The sequence below is a fragment of the Chelonoidis abingdonii genome, chromosome 9 (assembly GCF_003597395.2).
Source record: "Chelonoidis abingdonii isolate Lonesome George chromosome 9, CheloAbing_2.0, whole genome shotgun sequence".
Classification (NCBI taxonomy): domain Eukaryota; kingdom Metazoa; phylum Chordata; order Testudines; family Testudinidae; genus Chelonoidis; species Chelonoidis abingdonii.
In genome coordinates, this window is record NC_133777.1 from 78,582,067 (window position 1) to 78,602,683 (window position 20,617).

At 43.5% G+C, this 20,617-nt stretch overlaps 1 protein-coding gene across 4 annotated transcripts in view; it reads left to right on the forward strand.

Annotated features, from left to right (window-relative positions):
- Positions 1-20,617, forward strand: part of LRRK1 (leucine rich repeat kinase 1) — a 113,814-nt gene that overhangs the window by 74,949 nt on the left and 18,248 nt on the right. For all 4 annotated transcript variants that reach the window (XM_032766053.2, XM_032766054.2, XM_032766052.2 and 1 more), the window contains 9 exons: positions 3,767-3,887; positions 4,181-4,340; positions 5,106-5,382; positions 8,941-9,112; positions 10,686-10,849; positions 12,321-12,460; positions 14,268-14,517; positions 18,211-18,377; positions 20,218-20,415. In XM_032766053.2, the coding sequence (XP_032621944.1) occupies positions 3,767-3,887; positions 4,181-4,340; positions 5,106-5,382; positions 8,941-9,112; positions 10,686-10,849; positions 12,321-12,460; positions 14,268-14,517; positions 18,211-18,377; positions 20,218-20,415 (1,649 nt within the window). The remainder of the gene's footprint in view (positions 1-3,766; positions 3,888-4,180; positions 4,341-5,105; positions 5,383-8,940; positions 9,113-10,685; positions 10,850-12,320; positions 12,461-14,267; positions 14,518-18,210; positions 18,378-20,217; positions 20,416-20,617) is intronic.

Consider the following 20,617-nt stretch of genomic DNA (forward strand, 5'->3'; position numbering starts at 1 on the left):
TAATCACAGCTGTGACGTTGGGCAAATCACTTACACTGCCTTCATTGTACCTCATTTTCTCTCTAAGTAAAATAAGTGTAACCCTTCTGCCCCTCTGAGTTGGCAGCAACAAGGGCCGGGTTCAGTATCCAGGGGTTCCGTTTCAATAACACAATGCATAACCGGCTCAAGTCCCCACCCAGTGACCTGGGACACTTACATACCACCCCCCGTGCGCCTCTAGGAGACAGTACTTCCCCACTCGCAAGCATGGAGTCTGAGTGTAGCAAAATCCTTTTAATAAAGGAGGGAGACAATGCGGCATCACATTGGAGAAACACCACAAACAGGATTATAACACAAACCATAAGCAAAAACCCACCTCCAAGTACGTTTGGCAATGTCCTTTCCCCCTTAAAGTCTTAAGTCCAATCACCCCAAAGTCCAACAACCCAAAAATCTCTGGTCAGTCCCACCCCAGAGTTCAAAAGTTTATCTGCAGAGTTTTACCCCCCTTCAGCCTGGCTGGAAATGGGGGGGGCCCACACAGAGCGGTAAGGGGCACCTTACGTGGGCCAAGGCCAACTGCTCCGTCTCTCCGGGGAGTTCTGCTGCAGCCTTCACCACAACCAGCTCCACCTCACCAGCTGTGCCATTCCTCCAACCGACCCGTGAGCCACTCTGCTCACTGTTCCATGGGCTGCTCCAACATGCTGCAAACTGCTCTGCTCTGCCAGCTGCTTAGTGATAGGTCTTCAGGCTCCCCCACTAGTTAGCACAGCACTTAGTGTTGTCAGCTAGAAATTCCAGCTCTTTAGTGATTTCAGCTCTTAGTGATTTCAGCTCATAGTAGGGGAGCCCTGGTGCTGGTGCACCGTTGGTCCAACATGAATTCAGCTCAGCAGTCTTTAGATGGACTCCTAATGGAATCAAAATTAGCTCTACTCTTTAACAGTGGAGAGAGGAGGATGTGCAATCAGTGTTCCAAGCCCTCAAAAGGGGCCCATACCATTGGGTACATACACCAGTCCCCAACCTCTCTTCCTTCACTGGGTTTTGGAACCCATGTCCCTGATTTAGCAAGTGTCACTTAATTTATATTGAGACATCTCTGTCATAAAGCAGTCTCATCGAGCGGCAACACTTTATTTATCCCGCCCCAATAACAAAGAAATTGGGGATCCCAGAGCTGTTAAAATAACCATCCCAGGCTGCCTTGGGCTATGCTGGGCGTGCCCATGCAAATACCAGAGATTCCACACTTTCTGAAATTCTTTCCACGCTTCCCATAATTCACCACCAGATGTCAGGGTAGAGCTCATCCTGACTCTGCTTACATCAGGATAAAGTTTATTAACTAATTCACAAGGGAGTTGTATCCATTGAGTGATTAAGCTGTAAACACTTTAAAGATAAAGATGGCAACTGTTCTATAAGATCTAAGCATTATTACTGCCGGTTAGCAATAGATTGATGGGTTTTGTAATATTTGCAAGATAAATGCCTTTGTAACTTTACAACACTATCATTACATATTAGTTGCATTCTCATAGCAACTAGGATTCCTGACCCTGGACTAGGACTCCATTGTGCTAGGTGCTGTACAAACCCAGAACAAAAAGCTGGTCCCTGCCACAAAGGGCTTACAGTCTACATCATTTTTTATTTTAGAAAGGCCAAAGAGTCGTCAACTGCTCATTATATAATCAGGTCATGCAGTTCAACCTAGCTCTCTCACGTCTGCCTGGTGTGAGAGTGCACTTGGGGAACACAGAATCTGCGGGCTGGGAAATTGAATAGATGACTTACATTTCCCAGCATCCATATCGTGTGCGATTGCTGAGCACTGTGCTGAGACAGCAGCAACTTGTCACTGACTCCTAACAGCTGGAAATTCCTGATATCTCTGGTGGGAACAGTTGACTAGGCCCAGTAGCTGATGTTAAATTCCCATAGCTGGGAAAAGTGGTATGCTGCTGCACCAGCCGCTCACACTATCAACGTGAAGAGCTCTGCTATGACATTCTGCATCTGGCAAACAGACATGGCATTGAGCTTCTCAGCCTCCTGTATCCGCCCTAACAGCAGGAAAACCACCTGTTGCTTCGTGTATGGCCTAGCTCCCACCCAGGCAGAGTATTCACACTCACACTCAGAGCGGCTCTTTGATCAGCGTGCAACAGGCATTGTATTTTCTACCTGCACTAAAACTAGGTCCAGGACACACACTTGTGAGTCCAGCTTTTACCTGGGCCTACCCTGCATGCAGTGCTGGCTGCACTAGCAGCATATCACTGAATGTAATGATGTGCACTTTACTATGGTACCATCATTTCTTACTCACTCTCATTACAGCCACCCTCTTGCCACCGTAAAGCAGCCCACCCGGACCTCTCTCTCTAAGGGAAACTCCCTTCACCCTGACCCTGAACTCTAATTAATATTCTTGCTCAAACTCTCTCCATCACAGTCTGCTCTCAGCTCCTGTCAGCCTCCAGACTCCTGTTCAACTCTTCTCATTCATTTCCTCTCAGCTGGAGACACTATGACCACTTCCTTCCCCTACCCCCACCCCAACCCCAAACAATTTCATTCATTCACCATCATTCACCTGGAGCTGGCAGGAACACAGCTCCCCCAAGCACTGCTCAGGGACAGCCAGAGTAGTTGCAAAATGCCTTTATGCGAGGGAGACAAAAGCACTCTCATCCACCATTCATTCAGCTTCCGGCTGTGTAAGCGCATACTTCCCCCCTCCCCCCCCATCTTCCTGCCCCGCACCACTCAATGGCCAGGGTTTAAAATACAGGATACTTCTTTAAAACAAATTTCTTCACCTTCCCTCCCTCTCCACCATGTGTGGAATCGGTAATGAAGAGTCTTTATGGGGAGAAGCAGAAGAGGAGTGTTCCTGTGTAGCAAACAAGGAGGCCAGGAATAGCATGATATGGAGACAGGCATTTCCTAGCTGTGAGAGAAGGGAGAAGGCCAGCTTGTAGGGACTCAGCATAAAGAAGGTCCAGCCAGCTGCATTTTGTGCAGGACCTAGTGTGGGGGAAAGGCAGCTGTAAGCCACCATTCTACTTCCCTGAACCTGAGGCTGCCCAAACCAGTTGGACAAGAATGGTCGCCTATGGACTGCTGACATCTCATGCTCCCGGCTCATCCCAGAGCATTGCCTATGCAGGGGGTGGATGGTGACGAGCTAGATACATTGGCTTTGTGCCACCGTGGCATTTCCCCGAGGTAGGGAGCTCTGTGTGTCCTTGAAGAATGCACAGCACATGGCACTGGGAGGCCCAGTATCTGGACCAATGTGTGTTTTTCTCACATTTCTTGGTATTTTTTCCCAAAGCCAAGGACCCTCATTGAGATCACCCTGCCCCCATCCCACCCCATATATTCCGGCACCAGAAATTAGAAGTTCCAAATAACTGCTAAAGAAATAGTGACATTAAGTGTCTGTCTAGACTGCAATTAAACACCTGCAGCTGACCCGTGTCAGCTGACTTGCACTTGGGCTGTGGGGCTGTAAAATTGCTGTGTAGAATTTCAGGTTTGGGCTGAAGCCCTGGCTCTGGGACCCCTGTCTCTCAGGGTCCCAGAGCTCGGACTCCAGCCTGAGCTCAAACATCTAGATATCAATTTTACAATTCCATCACCTGAGCCCGAGTCAGCTGACATGAGCCAGTTGCAGGTGTTTAATTACAGTGTAGACAGACCCTAAAGGAAGAATCATAACCTTTATTAACGGCTCACAGTCCTTCCCCCTGGTTTTCGTTTGCAGTGAGCTATCATGTAAGACCCTAGAGGGCCTTGATGGGCTCCGCCAGCTGATATTTCAAGTCACTTGCAACATGAAGGACGTCGGCAGCTCTATTTGCTCGCAGATGCTTGCAGCGAGATTGGTGAGTGGTTTGTTTTTTTTTCTAATGAGAATCGTAGCGAACCTGGGTTATTTTTTGTTTTGTTTTATGTTTTTATGTTTGGGTTTTGGTTATAGCTATAGGAAATATATACAGCGTATCAGCAGCCATAGACCAACAACAAAACAAACAAACACAAATATTGCAAGTTATTTGATTTTGGAAAACAACCAAATTCATAAGCTTGCTTCTCAAACTTGTCTTTGAACCCAACTGCTGGGTAGCGTGATTGTTGTTTGGAATTTGTTGTGCTATTTTTCTGATGTGATTTACAGATACCAAGAAGTTATCTTAGTCTCCAAGAAGCCATCCTAGCAGAACAACAAAAAAGGAGTCAAAATGATGATGTGCAGTATCTAACAGACAAACAAATAGAGCAAATTGTAGAGCAAACCCCTGGAAATGATATCAAAGACTATGAGGACTTACAAGCCGGTATGTCTCGGGAGCCCAATCATTGCTTTGGAGTTAACATTCATTGGAATTTACAAATATTATGACACTGAAAGTAGCTGCTGTTCAGATTGTTACTGTAAAAGATTCTGAGTCTGTGCAGATTTCTATTCAGGTGATTGGTAACAATCATGGGTAGTGGAATCGGTCTCCAGGAGGTCTCCAGGGCCCTAAAATCTAGTCACATTCCGTTTACTTTCATTACTCTCCAAGTGACAATCATTCTGCTGCCAGTCCAGAATAGTATTGTGTGTGCTGCTGGTTTAAAGTACCATCCCTTTGTCTGCCCACCTGCTCTGACATGGCCTCAACCTGTCCTGCAGAAATGAATATTGACATATTTTATTAAAACTGTCTGGAGTTTCAAGTATGAGGGACTAGTCTGCAATCCTCACCCAAGCAGTACTCCCACCAGTGGGAACTCTGCATCCGTGCGAAAGGCAGGATCAGGGTCTGAGATGGGGTGGGGCAGAAACCTGAAGAAGCGTTTGGTGTAGCCTGAAAGCTTGTACCTTGCCGACAGTAAAGATGTATTTGCAGCTGTGTTGTAAAAAATGAGATCTAGTTAGCTGTAGCCTCTGCATGTAAATGCTATATGCTGGTTGTTGACTACACCCTGGGATGTTTCTGGTCTATTCGTTGGCTGGATGAAGTGATCAAGGCATTCTTCTAATCTGCTGTCTGTAGTACGGTTTCATAACACTGGTATCTTGCTCTTCTGGGGTTTTTTTGTTTTTTTTTTTACAGCCATCAGTTTCCTTATAGAAACAGGAACATTGCTGCATTTCCCAGACACCAGCCATGGACTGAGAAACCTGTATTTCCTTGATCCAGTCTGGTTATCCGAATGTCTTCAGAGAATATTTAATATTAAAAGCTCAAAGTCTGTTGCTAAGAACGGATTAATCAAAGCAGAGGATTTCCGGATGTTGTTAGTTGGGACAGGGTTTACTGAACAAACAGAAGAACAGTATTTCCAGTTCCTGGCCAAGTTTGAAATTGCACTACCAGTAGCCAATAACAGGTATGTTGGTAATAACGAAGGCTAAGATTTTGTCATGGTTATTTTTTGTAAAAGTCACACACAGGTCATGGGCAATTAACAGAAATTCACGGAAGCTGTGACCTGTCTGTGCCTTTTGTTGCTGCAGCCCCATGGTTTCCCCCCACTACCATGGTGGCTGGGAGCTGTGGGGTTTCCCCACACACCCGTCACTGGAAGCCTGAGGAGGCCCCCATGAGGCTGTCGTCTGTTGCTGGAACCCTGCAGGGGGACCCTGAGAAGGCTGTCGCCTGTCGCTGGAATGCTGCCAGGGCCTCGCTGTCTGCCAGCTTCAGTCCCCTGGCCCCAGAGGCTGAAGCAGAAAATGTCATAGAGGTCTCTGGAAGTCATGGATTCTGTGACATAAATGTAGCCTTAGTAATGATCACTGGTGATGGCTAAGCCAGAGGGAGAGCAAATGGTTATTTAGGTAGAGTATTAGCCAGCCATGTCACTGGTAGAAGCTTTCATAGTTGTTTGCAGAATTGTTGTAGCTTCATGCATCCCAGGATGTGAGAGAGACAAGGCAGGTGACATAATATCTTTCTATTGAACCAACTTCCGTTTATGGAAGGAACAAGCTTTAGAGCTACACAGACCTGAAGAAAAGTTCTGTGTGGACCTGAAAGTTTGCACCATCCACCAGCAGAAGCTGGTCCAAAAAGAGATACTGCTTCACCCAACTCGTCTCTCTATAATTAGTTCCCTTCTCCTCCCCACTATTTTCCTTTCTGTTTGTTGATTGTCTGTTGAATAATAGTTAAGTCATAACCCTGTTGCCTTTCCAGTATAACATTTGCATGTAATTTCCTAGCTCTGCCGCTATAGCACTGCTTCATCATTCTAAATCCCTCAGGAATTCTTAATGCTGCCACAAATGCTGTGTTCTCAGCACTGTCATTATGACTGTCAGTTACCCAGTCCCGGTTGCCAGCACATTTTCTCCAGCTTAACACAGATAAAGCAGTAATGTTTCTGCTTAATCCTAAATGCCTTCCTGACTCCTAGTCCCTATCTGCCATTTTTCTCAAAGGCAATTACGTTGTCCCTGGCTCAATAGTAAGGAAAGGGTTTGTTATTTTATACTTTAACTGATCTATTTGAAGCCATCTAAGCTTGGTTACAGTATGCCTTCCCACCGTTGACGGAACGTTGCTATAGCAGGTTGCATTAATTTTTGTGCCTAGCCAACCGGAGCAATTATTTGTGATTAGGCTCTTGCAGTTATTGTCTAGATTGCCTGATAGGGCTTTCCACACCCTGCAACTGGCAGAGAAAGCAGCTGCCAGTTTACATGCTGAGAAGGGTGGACGGGGATATGTTTCACATATTTTCGAAATTTACATTGGCTGCGGCTCAAACGCTGTGTTGAATCTCCATCTGTATTATAAACCATTCTGTGGTTTTGGTCCAGCAGACATCACTGGCCTTCATATTTCTTACATTCCTAGACACGTTTTTAGATATGCTAAGGCAAATTTATTGGCTGTCACAAGGTGTGTCCACTAGTTTTATGGAGCAAGACCTTTTAGTTTGATATGCTCTGCATCTCTGGAATTCAATCTGCCTAAGATGTATGTAGCTCAGCCTTGTCTTGGTTTTTAAATTAAGGCTGAAAGCCTTACCTTTCTCTTTTCAGTTTACAAATTGAAGAAATGGAGGTTACTGTTTTAAATGCCAAGGGTGTTTTGTAGGATGATTAATTTTGTCATATAAAATGTTATCATATATTATATGTACAATATACAAAAATATGTCCTTAAAATAATCTGTTTTCTGGTGATGCATGGCTTTTGGAATTGATTATTCTAATACAGACCTTCACAGGACGCTATAGGTTTAACTATGTAAGAGGGATAGTGATCTAATGGCTAGAGCGTGGGACTTTGACCCAAGATTACCTTGTTGTTTTCCCATCTCTGCCACTGACACCTTGCTACCTTGGTTAATCTTAGTCTTTTGCCTCAATTTACCTTTCCAGGGTATAATAGTGTAGAATTTAAAATTCTGCAAAGGGGTTCTTTCTAAGAGCTATTAGTTTATTTAGCCCCCTGAAGTTATATTTTTAGAAAAAATCTTCTCTCTATGAAGCCATAATTTTGCTTCCACATTCAAAGAATGAAAAGAACTTGCACAATGCACAAATGATAGAATTTAGCAAGCTGCTTAGCTACTTGATTGTGACTACAAATCAGATATTTTGGTGTCTAAATCTTGTCATTCATGTGCACAGTTTTACACGTACAGTTGACTGTGAATACAAAAGTCCAGGCTGGGCTGAGATCCCTTTAAATTTAATGTGTGGCTGTTAATGTCTTTGTTGTAATCGTAAGTATCTAGTATGAAAAGCAGTGTTATTACTAGGTATCAAAAGCCCATTTTCAAGGAGTGTTACACACAATTTGCTTCTTTGAGGACTGTTGCTAGACCAGTCATTGAAAACTGTAATTTACCTAAATAATAATTTGTGCATGAATTTCTCTTCCAGATCAACAGCCTCTCATTTTGCTTTTCAAAATAGGAGTGTTCTCCTACCACATCTTAGCTTCTCAAATACCGTGCAATAGGACATATCTATATTCTTTGCTTAACAATACATTTACAGTAGCTTTATGGAAACTAAAAGCTTTCTGTTCTACTGTGACTCTAATATGAGTCTGACTCTCAGAAACAAACCAGCCGTTTTCTGTGGCTCTCATGGCATGGAATGGGTGGATTTCTGTCATAACTGGCCAACTGAGAATTTCCCCAAAGAAAGGTCCTCCCAAATAGCGAGCTGGCTGCTGTACCAGCTGCTTGCCTCCCCTACCTCAGAGAGGAAAGGAGTTTGTCCAGGCATGTAGGGGATAGGACAGAACTGTACTCAGCCAATTCTCAGCTGCATTATAATCCTTTAAGGGCCATGTAGTAGAGGGATAAACTATATTAACCCGTAGGCTGCACTAGTGCATGGGGTGGGGAGGGGCAACACCGCCTGGCCCTCGCAATTAGGGAATTGTAACTGTGGACTCTCTGATACCTCTCCTCTGTGCTGAGTGAAGCTCAGCTGTAGTAAACAACTGCCCCTAGGTTTTTATATTCAAAGATTCCTACAGGATTGGAGCTGTAATTCTCTGCCATCAGGACAGCATCTTCACATGTGTCAGCCTGAATGAGTCCAAAAGTCACTTCAGAACTTAATGGAAACCAAATACCATTCCAGTGACTATACCATATTGATATGCAGTTAATTTTTGTTTATGCAAATGTTCTCCCCTTCATATTGATTTTATCCTCTCCACTAGATCTTACTGTGTTGTGCACAATGCGTGTTCTTCACTTGCTGATTTCCATACCATACACTAAGCATAGTCCTCAAAGCAGTAGGTCTCTGCCCCTCCTTCATATGTTGCTGTGATATCAGAAAGTTTTTTATATGCAGTAGGCTGTGCTATTAAAATGCTCTGTGGAGACTGAAACTGAGTTATTACACAGTACAAGGTATCTGCTGTTGTAAAGCTGTCATTGAAGATTTGAACTGTCACATTTGATTTGTTTCAGCTACCTCCTACCTCATCTCCTCCCAGCCAAACCAGCATTAGATATCCATGGCTTATGCCACCATTCCACAAACACAGTCCAAAGAGTGTTCAAGATGAGTTTTGTCCCAGTTGGCTTTTGGCAAAGGTTCATAGCTCGGATGTTAATTAGTCTTACAGAGATGGATCTCCAGGTAGGTTACTATATTCACAAAATAGAAAGTGAAAACAATAAAAGATGCCATTTAATAAAAACATAAATACCACTTGGAGTTCATTCACAAATACTCTCTGACCACATTCTGCTTGCTTTACTCATGTGAGAAATCTCATTGACTTCAACAATACTGTTCATGTGAGTAAGGTGAACAGGAAATGTCCTACTGAAATTTGATTCCATTTTTATACAATTAAGCATTGTTTAGAGTCAATATAGCCCAAAGTTCATTCCTTTCTCCCCCATACGAGGTGGCTTATTTTGCAATTTCATTGCCTCCAAAATCTTCTGATTGCTTGTAATCATTTAGGGTCTGTCTGTATTGCAGTTGCTGGGTGCTAGCTTTAATCTGGCTAACTCAGGTCCCACAAGAGCAGTGAAGGTATGGCAGAATGCACTTCAGCACAGAATCCTGGGTAATTACTCGCAAGTGTACCTGCACTGATGTTTGCACTGTGCAGCTTCACTGCTTTGGGACCTGAGCTAGCTAGATTATGGCTAGTCTCTGGGATGTGTGCGTGAGCTGCAGTCACACCCTGTGATTGCAGTGTAGACATAACCTTATAGTCCTGTCCAGGAAAAGAGAAAAAGTGATGAGCCTGGTTATAAAAATAGTGTTTGCATGGTTGGTTAAAGCTATTAATGTTGTTCCTGGTGGTGGCACAAGTTAATGTGGCAGCATCTCTCCAGTGATAACCTGGAAGCTCCACTGGAAACCATTATAATTACCCATTAACTCTACCCTGCCACTTCTTAAAACTGCTCACTTAACTTGTATCAGCTTGTCAATACTATAGGACACCTAAAGAAAAAGTATTAGTCATATTTGGAGATGCTCCAATTCCAAGGCTTCTCAAAATGTTAGGAATGTCCATTTTTTTACAGGTTATATTTTTTTTAATAGTGTAAAAATCTCTCATGGCAGCATTTCTGATTATATCCCATTGGGCAAGAAGTAAATCTTAAGCATCTCACTAGTGCCCTTATCCAGTATCCACTGATGTCAATAAGAAGGATCCCATTGACTTAGCTGAGCATTGGTTCAAGCAGCAGATGGGTAGGCCTATGAGTGATAATCATGTTGCATTCTCAACATACTATTTTTAAACAGCATAGAGAAAAGTCATTTTCGACCTATTGAAAGAGCTTCCCAAATATTGACACAGGTGATTTACTAGCTCAGTGCACTGAAGGCAGATAATTGTTTGCTCACCCAGTAAATGGGTGTTTTCTTATTTGTATTTGCAAATACAAAATCCATTTTAATTATTGCACAGAAGGGCAGTAGAATGAACCATGTTCACTGGCATGAGGGCATTCTGCTATACGTGATCTGGAATTCTTGTTCAGCTGCTGACATAGTCATGACTGTATTTATTTTAATCTCCTCACCAGCTGTTTTACAAGTCATGGGCACTTTAATTACAAAAATAATGGAAAATATCCAAGATGGCCAGAGAAAGAAGGGTCAGCCCTGTTTCCTTGATTAAGGGGAATCCCCATGTGAGACATCTCGGTATTGAATTCTTGTGTCACGCTGCTCATTTCAGCTCTTTGAGAACAAGAAGAACACCAAGAGCAGGAACAAAAATGTGACCATCTACAGCTTTACAGGCACTCAAAGAAACCGCTGCAGCACATTCCGAGTCAAGAGAACTCATACAGTCTACTGGCAGGAAGGTCTGTTTGTCACCTTTGATGGAGGCTACCTCAGGTAATCTGTGCTCGCCTGTAGCCTACTTCATAAAACTGCATGCTAAATGGACACTAACAGACCTGACCCAAATATTACACATTCACTAATTTCAACTGAAGAGGAGGCTTTTTTATATATAAGCAAAGCTCAACAGTGATGGGTCAGTCTTTGCCAGTTATGAATGTATCACTTATTATTTCTTACAGATATTGTTGCAGCTACAAATATAAAGACCTCCAAAAAATGTAAAGTAATATTTGGAGCAGAACTGTTTGCCTGTGGAAAATCTTGCATTTTCACATGCAAACAAGTGTTTGGATGAACAGATCTCTGCACAGTGCTCTTAAAAGTCTCTGCCATATGGCTGCAATTCACACCCGCACAGGGGACTTTTCTTTTCTGTGCTGCTTAAATCCCAGGGCTTTGCTTGCAGATGGGGACATGTGAGATGTGGTGGGGCTGGACCAGTGCAAAGCCTTCCACTGGGTGAAGCAAAACAGCTGCATTTATTCTTACAAAGATGCAGTGGCCAGGAGTCTGGGTATTGGGCATGTGGACACTGTTCCACCCACTAGGATAGATTAGCAGCCATGGAGTTTTGACCTATAGTCTCTTCCTCCTTACCTTAGGTGCCCTCATTACTGTAGTATCTGAGCACCTCACGATCTTAGTGTATTTCTCCTCACAGCAGCCCTTGCAAATAGGGAAGTGCTGTTCCCATTTTACAGATGAGGAACTGAGACACAGAAAGGCTAACGCCCAGATCCTCAAAAGGACTTAGGTGCCTAATTCCTGGGCTGAGTGACTCTCTTCCCAGGAGGTCTGTGGCAGAAAAGAGACTTAAACCCAGGTCTCCCAAGTTCTCAGCTGGTACCAAACCACTGGACTATCCTTCCTCTCTCTTGGGTTTGGCAGATGTGTACCATCTACTTATCCATATTCTATTCTCACACAAAGCCCATTTACCCAGGCTTTGTTGGGGCAGAAGGATGTTCAGCTCTTCGCATAAAATTACCCAGTTTGAACAAGATCCCGTCTCTGTACACAAATATCCAGGGCTGTACACAAAAGGATATATCCACATATTTTGCAAGCATGTTTTTGAAGCTTCTTTGAAAATATGGTCCTTAGAGTTTTAGTGTTGGGTTTTAAGACTCTTAACCCTTCAGCACTTTATTTATTGCTTCCAGTATAATCTCTACCATCCTCTCTTTACTCAGACTAAGTCCTTCTTTACCATGTGCACTTTGTAAGCATCCAACCTTTGCTTATTTCTGTGCAAGAATGCTCTGTCCAAAGACATTTGCATGATAGATTCAGTTTGGGGATCAAATGTATATATAATTGAAGACACTCCTTTTAAGTACTTGTTAATTACTTATGGTTTTGTGGCTCTGCTTATCAATGAATGATTTTGCTAAAGAAAAACTGTTCACATTCGTGCTTTACAAATGCCTTATTTGGGTGTTTCATGCTCTCCATTACTTAGTGTTGAATCTTCTGATGTGAACTGGAAAAAGAAAAAAAGTGGTGGAATTAAAATCATTTGCCAATCAGAAGCGAGAGATTTTTCAGCAATGGCTTTCATCACAGATCATGTCAACTCCTTGATAGATCAATGGTTTCCAGGTAAAAAGAACTGTAGCATTCTGTACATTGTTATATCTCAACCCACTCTTTTTTGGAAATTATTCCTTGATAGTGCTGTCAATGTACACAATGTTATGCAATAGATGAAGAGTGCTAAAAACCCCTCAGAATAGATCCCTGCTCCAAGGATTTTACAACAGCAGATTCAATGCAATATAATACAAATCTTTACTGACACCACGTGGTGTGAGCATTGTATCCGGAGCACTCAACCCCTCAAAATCCTAAAAGCAAACACAAATTAGATATTATGGTGCAAACAGGGTCCAAAACTGCTCCTGCAGAAGTCAGTGACCAGATCCTCCATTGAATTTAGTGGAAGCAGTGTCAGGTCCATACTGCTTAGGTAAGTTAAATCAGTGTGTCTGAGCCCCTTATGCTAGTTTTATAGTAGTGTAACTCTGTTGACTTTAATGGAGTTACTCGTGATTTACACCGTAAAGGAAATCAGAATCAGGCCCACTGTCTCCCCAAGTGATGTTTGTAACCCACAAATCGATTTTGATTAAAAAATGATGTGCAGTATTCCAGGTCACCGCATGCTGCTTTAGGTGTTGGCATGTATTGATCTGAGATCTTCATCAGAAAATAGTGCTGCAAGCTGTCGTAGATCAGCTCTGCTTTTCTGTTTTATCTGAGATCACTCTGAAAAAGAAAAAAATATGACTTTCATTTGAGTTTGGATTGGTATTTTTTTAATCACTGAAGACTGAGCAGAGCAATAATCCCAAAGAAGCATATTTGGACATGGAGTGATGATTAGCAATATAGATACAAGTGAAGGATGCCAGCCAATGGGTCATTTGTGTAAAAAGACAAACCAATAGTCCATCCAGCAAGAATTGTTGACCTGTTTCTAAAACTTACAATACACGTCTGGTGTCCCTGTCCTGTGCCTCTAGTTGTCTAAGGAGGAATTCTTATATTTCCTTTTCACACGTAGCCACAGAACTATATATACTAAAAATTTCCCCTGTCCTACTGTTTAAATAGGAATATATAATAATATAGCAAATGAAACAATGACTTCACACTCTTGTGGCTCTTTTGGATAATGTTGATTGCTAATTTGGTTCCTGAACCACTGAGGTTTGAGTATCACTGCCTCAGTTTGTGACTGGTCACAACCCTTTAACTCACAGGTTCAGAATTCCTGCTCTAAAGTAACATTTACGACAGATTCTGTCAAACGAAAGACCACTTTGGGCCATGACCCCTCGGTGCTGTGTCTCTGATTCCTTATCTGCTTGATTCTGGCTAAAGCAGTGTCAGAAAGAGGAAGGAGCTCTGCCAGTTTTCTCTCCCTCTCTGTTTTAAAGGGACAGACATACTTGTGCCTTTCTATTCATTGCAGTGGACTCCATCTTTCTGAAATGTAGCTAACCAAAGCCATGGAGAATTGCTTCATAAGAAGGCTTTTCCTATCCATGAACTTTTAAATTTCTATTGTGCTGAAAAATTATTACTTGCACACCCTGCATGTTACTTATTCCTGATACCTAAATGAAAAACTGCGAGGGCCCTTGAGTTATCTCAACAATTCTGAGTATGTGTCTATCCAACCCTGTCCTTGCTGCCTTTGTATATTTGGCAAGTAGTTACCTTTTATCACAGTTGATAAACTAGAGGAGCCATTATCACCAGTTTTGAAAGCATGGGAGTCAAGTGAGGGATTACATGAGACTTACATGGGAATTCTCAAGCATTGATTTCATGCAGAAGAGGTAAACATTTGAATGTATTGGACTTTGCTGTTCAATATCACTTTTTTAAACATTATTTTTAGCACTGACGGCCACAGAGAGTGATGGGACTTTGCTAATGGAACAGTATGTCCCATGCCACATCTGTGCAACTTCTAGGACACAGGAGAATGAGCTGCCTGATAAACCGGAAGATGAGCAATACTTTAACATGGAGGATTGTGTTCTGACTGCGATAGAACTGGATTGTATCTCATGTCCTAGTCATCCTAACATCCCAGTTCCTCTACAAGAGCTGGTCCCAGAGCTCTTCATGACAGATTTTCCTGCCAGGTAATGTTACTTGATAGTCATTGATTGGATTTCAAAATTTCTATGAATAATTCAGTTTCCATTTCTTCTAGTTCACTACCACTGGAGGTCCATATTGACCCCTGATGTGAAGACAAATTCATCTACCCATGACCCCAGCCATGTCATTGTATCCTAACCTATATCCACCTACATAGTCATTACATTTGCTTACACAGTCACAGTGCACTGTCAGTATCTGACTTATTTCCTTGTAAAGTCTCCTGAGATTCCTGTGGTACGATGTGGAAGTCACTTTTTAAAAAGTGACCCTGTTCTCTACTGTCCCTGATAACATATTCTGGACAGGGGTTGGTGCAGTATGTCTCTTTCAGGAGATTTTTAATAAGGCACTAACAATGCAGAGTGCTGCAAAGTACCCATCCAGATCTGCATTTGAATGTCCATATGATTTGGGGATGTTTTGATTTGGGGATCAGCCACAGTGTTCAGACATGGATTCAAATTTGGATTTGTTCAGAGCTGGGCTTTTTAATTTGGAAGCGGGTTACTGCAATGGGTTAACTTCAACCTCTAGCCCTTACATAGCCTATCTACGATGAATTTTTTCAGACCCTTCCCGGTGAACGATTACAAACATCCCTTCATGATGACACTTGCTCAGTTTACAGTTTCTGCGCTTGTGAGATGATATAGGACATGCAGCGTCAGCAGCAGATTCAGGGGCTTTGGCTGCAAATCAGAGAGACTTTTCCTCCTCTGCAGGAAGCCTTGTACTCTATAGAAGGCTGTGCTGCCACAAACAGAAACTTTAAACTATTTAACTACTTTTCTAGGAGGATTGAATCCTGTATCCTGTAATTGGTTTGGATAGCACAGTTTCCTTCCTTGAGAAAATTAAAGCACTTTTGCTGTTGAAAGCATATTTGACCCAGCAGAAAGTGGGCATCAATTCAGATCTGCTCTAGGAAGTGATGATATTTCCTGAAGTTTACACAGAGACCAAAATCCTAGACCTTGGTCTCCTAAAAGCTATTTTAGGTTACTTTTCCCATTTCTTCAGGAAAACTTTAATCCTCTGAGTAATGGAGCCTATTCCACAGTGACTAATGCATTTTACAAACCTACTAATGAATGAGGCTGGGAGAACTGATGCTTTAAGAAAAGAACACTGGCACATTTTTTTCCCTTATGCCCTTAAGTGAATCTGAACGATTTGGTAAAGGCCTTTATCTCCTTCATATATGTCCTGTGGTTTCTGATTTATTGCTTCTTCCCAATTCCTCTCCTGTTTCTACCCAACCACAAATCTAAATCTTTAGCCTTTTCCTCATGCTCTTCACATCCTCTGAACCAAACCCTAACCCATTCCTACTCACTCCCTGTGTTGGGGCATTGAAGGCAGGAAAGAAAATCTCCCAAAGGATTAGAGGGTAGGCAAGTTTCTCTCCCAGGCTTGTCAGGGAGGTCACCAGGAAAGTGTGGGGTTGGATCAAAAGGTTTTGCAGGTCCAAGTTAGGGACTAGATAAGCATTCCATATGGAGGATGATTTTCTGTAAATGCATGTCTGTCTGCCTGTCTGGCAGATCTTTTTTTGGACTCAAAGGCCATTCCAAGTTGTACACTAATTTTTAACCAATGTTTGATGCATTGTGTACCAAAGCACATACAAGAAAAGGAGGGCTTGCCCTAACCTACTACACAGTCAGTGGGCAGGCTGAAGGAACCCATTTCATTTTGATTTTGATTTTTGAGGCCCTCTCAATAATGAAAGAATTTAGGTTTCCATATGCTGTGAGATGAATTGTTTATTTTTCTTGATGTCTCCAGTAAAGGAGCTGGGCGCCTGACTCACTCACAAGAAACCATTTCATTGACAATACTGTGGTTGAGACGCTCTGGCCTATGAGGCACAAGGTTGTTGGCCTATGAGGCACAAGGAAAGATTGTTGAGGACAGTCAACCTATGAAGAAAGTCAGGAGGCCATTTTGTGTCCAGTCTGGCATACATGACCTTGGATGTCTTCATCAAGGCTATTATATGCTTTATAAGGAGTGCGGGGGGAGGAGCCACAATCTGGGAACAGATTTAAGGGAAAAGTAGACATTTTTATTCCCATGCTTAGATTGAATCGATAAGAGTTCCATGTAACTAATATTCTATCTTTTGCATTGCACTTGTTGTGTAACATTTGCTTTTGGTTCATGCAGCTCAGTTCTGGGTATAAGTGAACACACCTATTGAAAGCAAATTGAGCCAGAGCCATGAAGTTTCACCTGGATTTGATGTGAAACCTCTAACCAGCGCTTGAAATGTTTGCACTGACCTTTTTGATGAAACTGGGCTGAATTTTGCCTTTTCATCAAGCCTGTAAGCAGCCGTCAGTCACCTGGTCCCAGTGCAAACACTTTGCATGGCTCTGATGATAAATGACCCCATATGTGTGATATGTATAAGATGGGCAGACAGTGGGCTCCAGAGGGTAAAGAATCCACTCTTAGTAATTAGAGTATAAAATGTCTGGAGGTCCTTCATAAGGACATCTGGGCACTTAGACAGCAGTCCTGTGTCCTTTACAGCTCATGCTGTCTGTATGACTCAGTTCTTTCTATTCGTCACATATGTGCTAAGTTTTCCCGGCGCCCATGGGTGCTTGTGCCCCCCCTGGCCCCGCCCCAACTCCATCCATGCCCCGCCCCTGCCTACCCCAACTCTGCCCCCTCCCTGCCCCATTGGACTTCTTTCCCAAATCCCCGCCCTGGCCCCGCCTCTTCCCCAAGCACATCGCCTTCCCCTTCCTCCTCCCTCCCTCCCAGCACTTGCTGCTGCGAAACAGCTGTTTTGCAACAGGAAGCACTCGGAGCTAGGGGGAGAAGTGACACACTCTGGAGAGGAGGCGGAGGCAAAACAGAGGCGGAGGTGAGCTGGGGTGGGGAGCTGCCAGTGGGTGCAGAGCACCCACCAATTTTTCCCCGTGGGTGCTCCAGGCATGGTATAGAGCTCTGAGGGCTCTAACCAGCTGCTCCCTGAGCTCCCAACATTTGCGCTGAGTCGTGTATGCCCATCAAATAAATCATTTTAACAGCAGGGGTTCCTTTCTCCAGGTAGTTTTAATGGGTCATTATGGATAAACTCACCAACACTGGGGCACGTGGGCCATCATCAGGGGTGTCTTTTGTTAGAGTTTTATTTGACTAATACAACAAGGAAAGTGGAAATGTTTGATGTCAGAGTGGCTGTAAAAGCTGTCTCAGGAAGGGTGGGAAAATGATGAATTGCAGCCTGGTAACAGCAGGCTGGTTAGAATAATCAGATTTCAGAGCACAGCCCAGTCCTGCTGGAAGGCAAAGGAAGTAAAAACCTATTAAACTGGCCACACATTGTCTATATCAGCTGGATTTACATCATCAGCCTAGAAACGGAGCTTGGCATCTTGATGCCTTTCAGGATCTTGTTGGTTTCCGATGAGATATGTTCGACTCAGTGGACAGCCCATTTTGCAGGTTTGCCCACATCGCTCTTCCTGTGAGGAAAATGTGCAATGTGTACTGGCATGCAAAATATCTAAGGACAATGAAGTCACTTTTACAGTCTCGTCCTCTTAGTGGAAATCTTTTATTGAGATGAAAATCTTTTTTAAAGTGTGAAAAAAATCAAATTAAATGTACAAATGACAGTTCCTTTAAACATTTTTTTTTAACATTTTTGGCAGACTATTTCTGGAAAATAGTAAACTAGAATACAGTGAAAATGAAAACAATGTTCTTGGCCAGGGAGGAAGTGGAACCATTATATATCAGGCAAAATACCAAGGAAAACTGGTGGCAGTGAAGAGATATCAGATTAAGAAATGCAAGAGTTCTCCTAATTCAGCTACAGGTACAGTGCACAGAATGCATTGGGGGGGATGTATGTTTTTTAATCTACTCTGTCTGCAGTGAGTTTACAAGTTATGATTGAATCATCTTCAGTCTGCTAAGGGCTGGCAGCACCTATTTAAATACAGCTTCCCAATATACAGCCAAACTTGTAAGGGTACATCTCTGCAGCAAAAAACAACAGCAAGCCGATAGCAACAAATCTCGGAGTTCGGGTCAGTTGACTTGGAGTCAGGGGGCTTTCGTTAGGAGGCCAATAATAGCAGTGTAGATGTTCCTGCTTGGGCCAGAGCCTGGTCTCTGAAACCTGGGGAGAGGGGAGGGCCTGGGAGCCTAGGCTCCAGCCTGAGTCTGAATGCCTACACTGTGATTTCTAGCCCAAAGCGCAAGCCCGAGTCAGTTGACATGGGCTCTGAGACATGCTGCTGCAGGGGTTTTGTGCAGTGAGGCCTAGCCTATGAAAACACGCATAAGAAATGGAGAACTGAGGCCAGCTGGTGGTCATTAGCACACAATGCACTTCCGTACTGGGGATTTGAGATGGATTCTCCGATTTGATGTGAAACCTCATGTGCTGGTCAGTAGGGGGCTGGGAGTTCTGACAAGGCAGAGCCTCAGTTTGGGGGAGAAGACAAAATCTCCCTGCTTCCATCCTCCTCATGACTCTCACAACCTGAGTCATCTGGCTGTAGAGAGGTGGTTGCATGGACAAGGCACTTGACTGGGATTCCGGAGATCTGGGTTCAGTTTCCAGCTGTAACCTTGGCCAAGTCACTTAATCAAGCTGTACCTCAGTTCTCCACCTGTAAAATGGCAATGATGATACTTCCTGTGTCTTTTCTACTTAGACTGTCAGCTTTTTGGGGCAGGGACTGTCTCTCGTGTCTATACAGCACCTAGCACTCAGCTTAATTGGGACCTCCAACATAATACAAATATTACTACTACGACTGACTCAGTCATCATACCTTCTAAAAGCCGGGTCTTCTCTGAGGTGCTCCCTTCACTGGGACTGATAGTGAGTCCTAGAAGTTACACTCAGGAAAAGTCAGTTAGATCATTCGGTCAATCCCATGGGGGCTAGTATGGTGAATCTACCAGTATTTTGGCCAGTTTAGTTTTAGATCACAAGTCATGGGGCTTTCCTCATTGCCCTGGGGATGCTATTCCACAGCCTCGGAGACTGGAAGAGAGCACCTCACTGTGCTCACTTCTGGTTCTAAGGGGGACGCATACAGTCCCTCCATGAGCTGTGGAGGAGCACAGCTACTGCACCAATGGCATGCGCCCTTTGGAAGGGCAAGCACTAGCAGCAAGGCTAGCCATGAATGGCCTCCTCTTTCCCTTAGCACGAGGACTGTCTTGTGCATGACTCCTGTGCGGGAGTTGCAGTCAGAGGGGGCCTTGCCCTCGAAGTTTTATATCATAGTAACATGCTGCTTATGTATTTCTGACTCCCTGCTCTAAAGAGTATAGGGAAGGGTTTTCAAAAGAACTTACGCTGTGGAAGAACACAAGTGCCACCGACTTTCAGTGGGTCTTACATTCCTAAGTCAAAAAATCCCACCCCCAGTTGCTTTCTAATGCTCTCATGTAACTCCCACTGACAGTAGCAATAATGCCTATTAGCAGCTTATGCTAAGGAGGGGATGGCTCAAAGCACCAGAATCAGAATAAGCAAGGAGATTGTTTCCTACAATAGTTTTCGCAGCTCTTAGAATCCTATAAACAATTTTAGCTTTCAAGGAAAACTGCTAATGCCACATTGCTTGGTTCACCTATTGCAATGCCATGTGCAATGCCATGTGCTGAAGTGAAAAGAGGCCTGTGTGTTTTGCTAGATACCATGCTGAAGCATTTGCGAGCTATGGATGCCATGAAGAACTTCTCAGAGTTCCGTCAGGAAGCCAGTATGCTCCACTCCTTGCAACACCCCTGCATCGTTTCCTTGATTGGGATTAGCATCCATCCTCTCTGCTTTGCCTTAGAGTTGGCCCCCTTGGGCAGCCTCACGACTGTGTTATCTGGAAAGTCCAAAGGTAACGCCCCAAACCTGCTCCCTGAAAATAATGAAATCCCCATATGAGCAAATGGCCTGGAACACTGCAGCTATTTTTTGAGCGGTAGAAGGAAATAATGTTTTTTCCGAGTTCGGTGGGCAGTGATGGAATTTCTCTCAAGTTGGGACTTTGGTGGTGTCTCATGAAAACTGCCAATAAGGCTGAGCTTTTTCAAAACTAT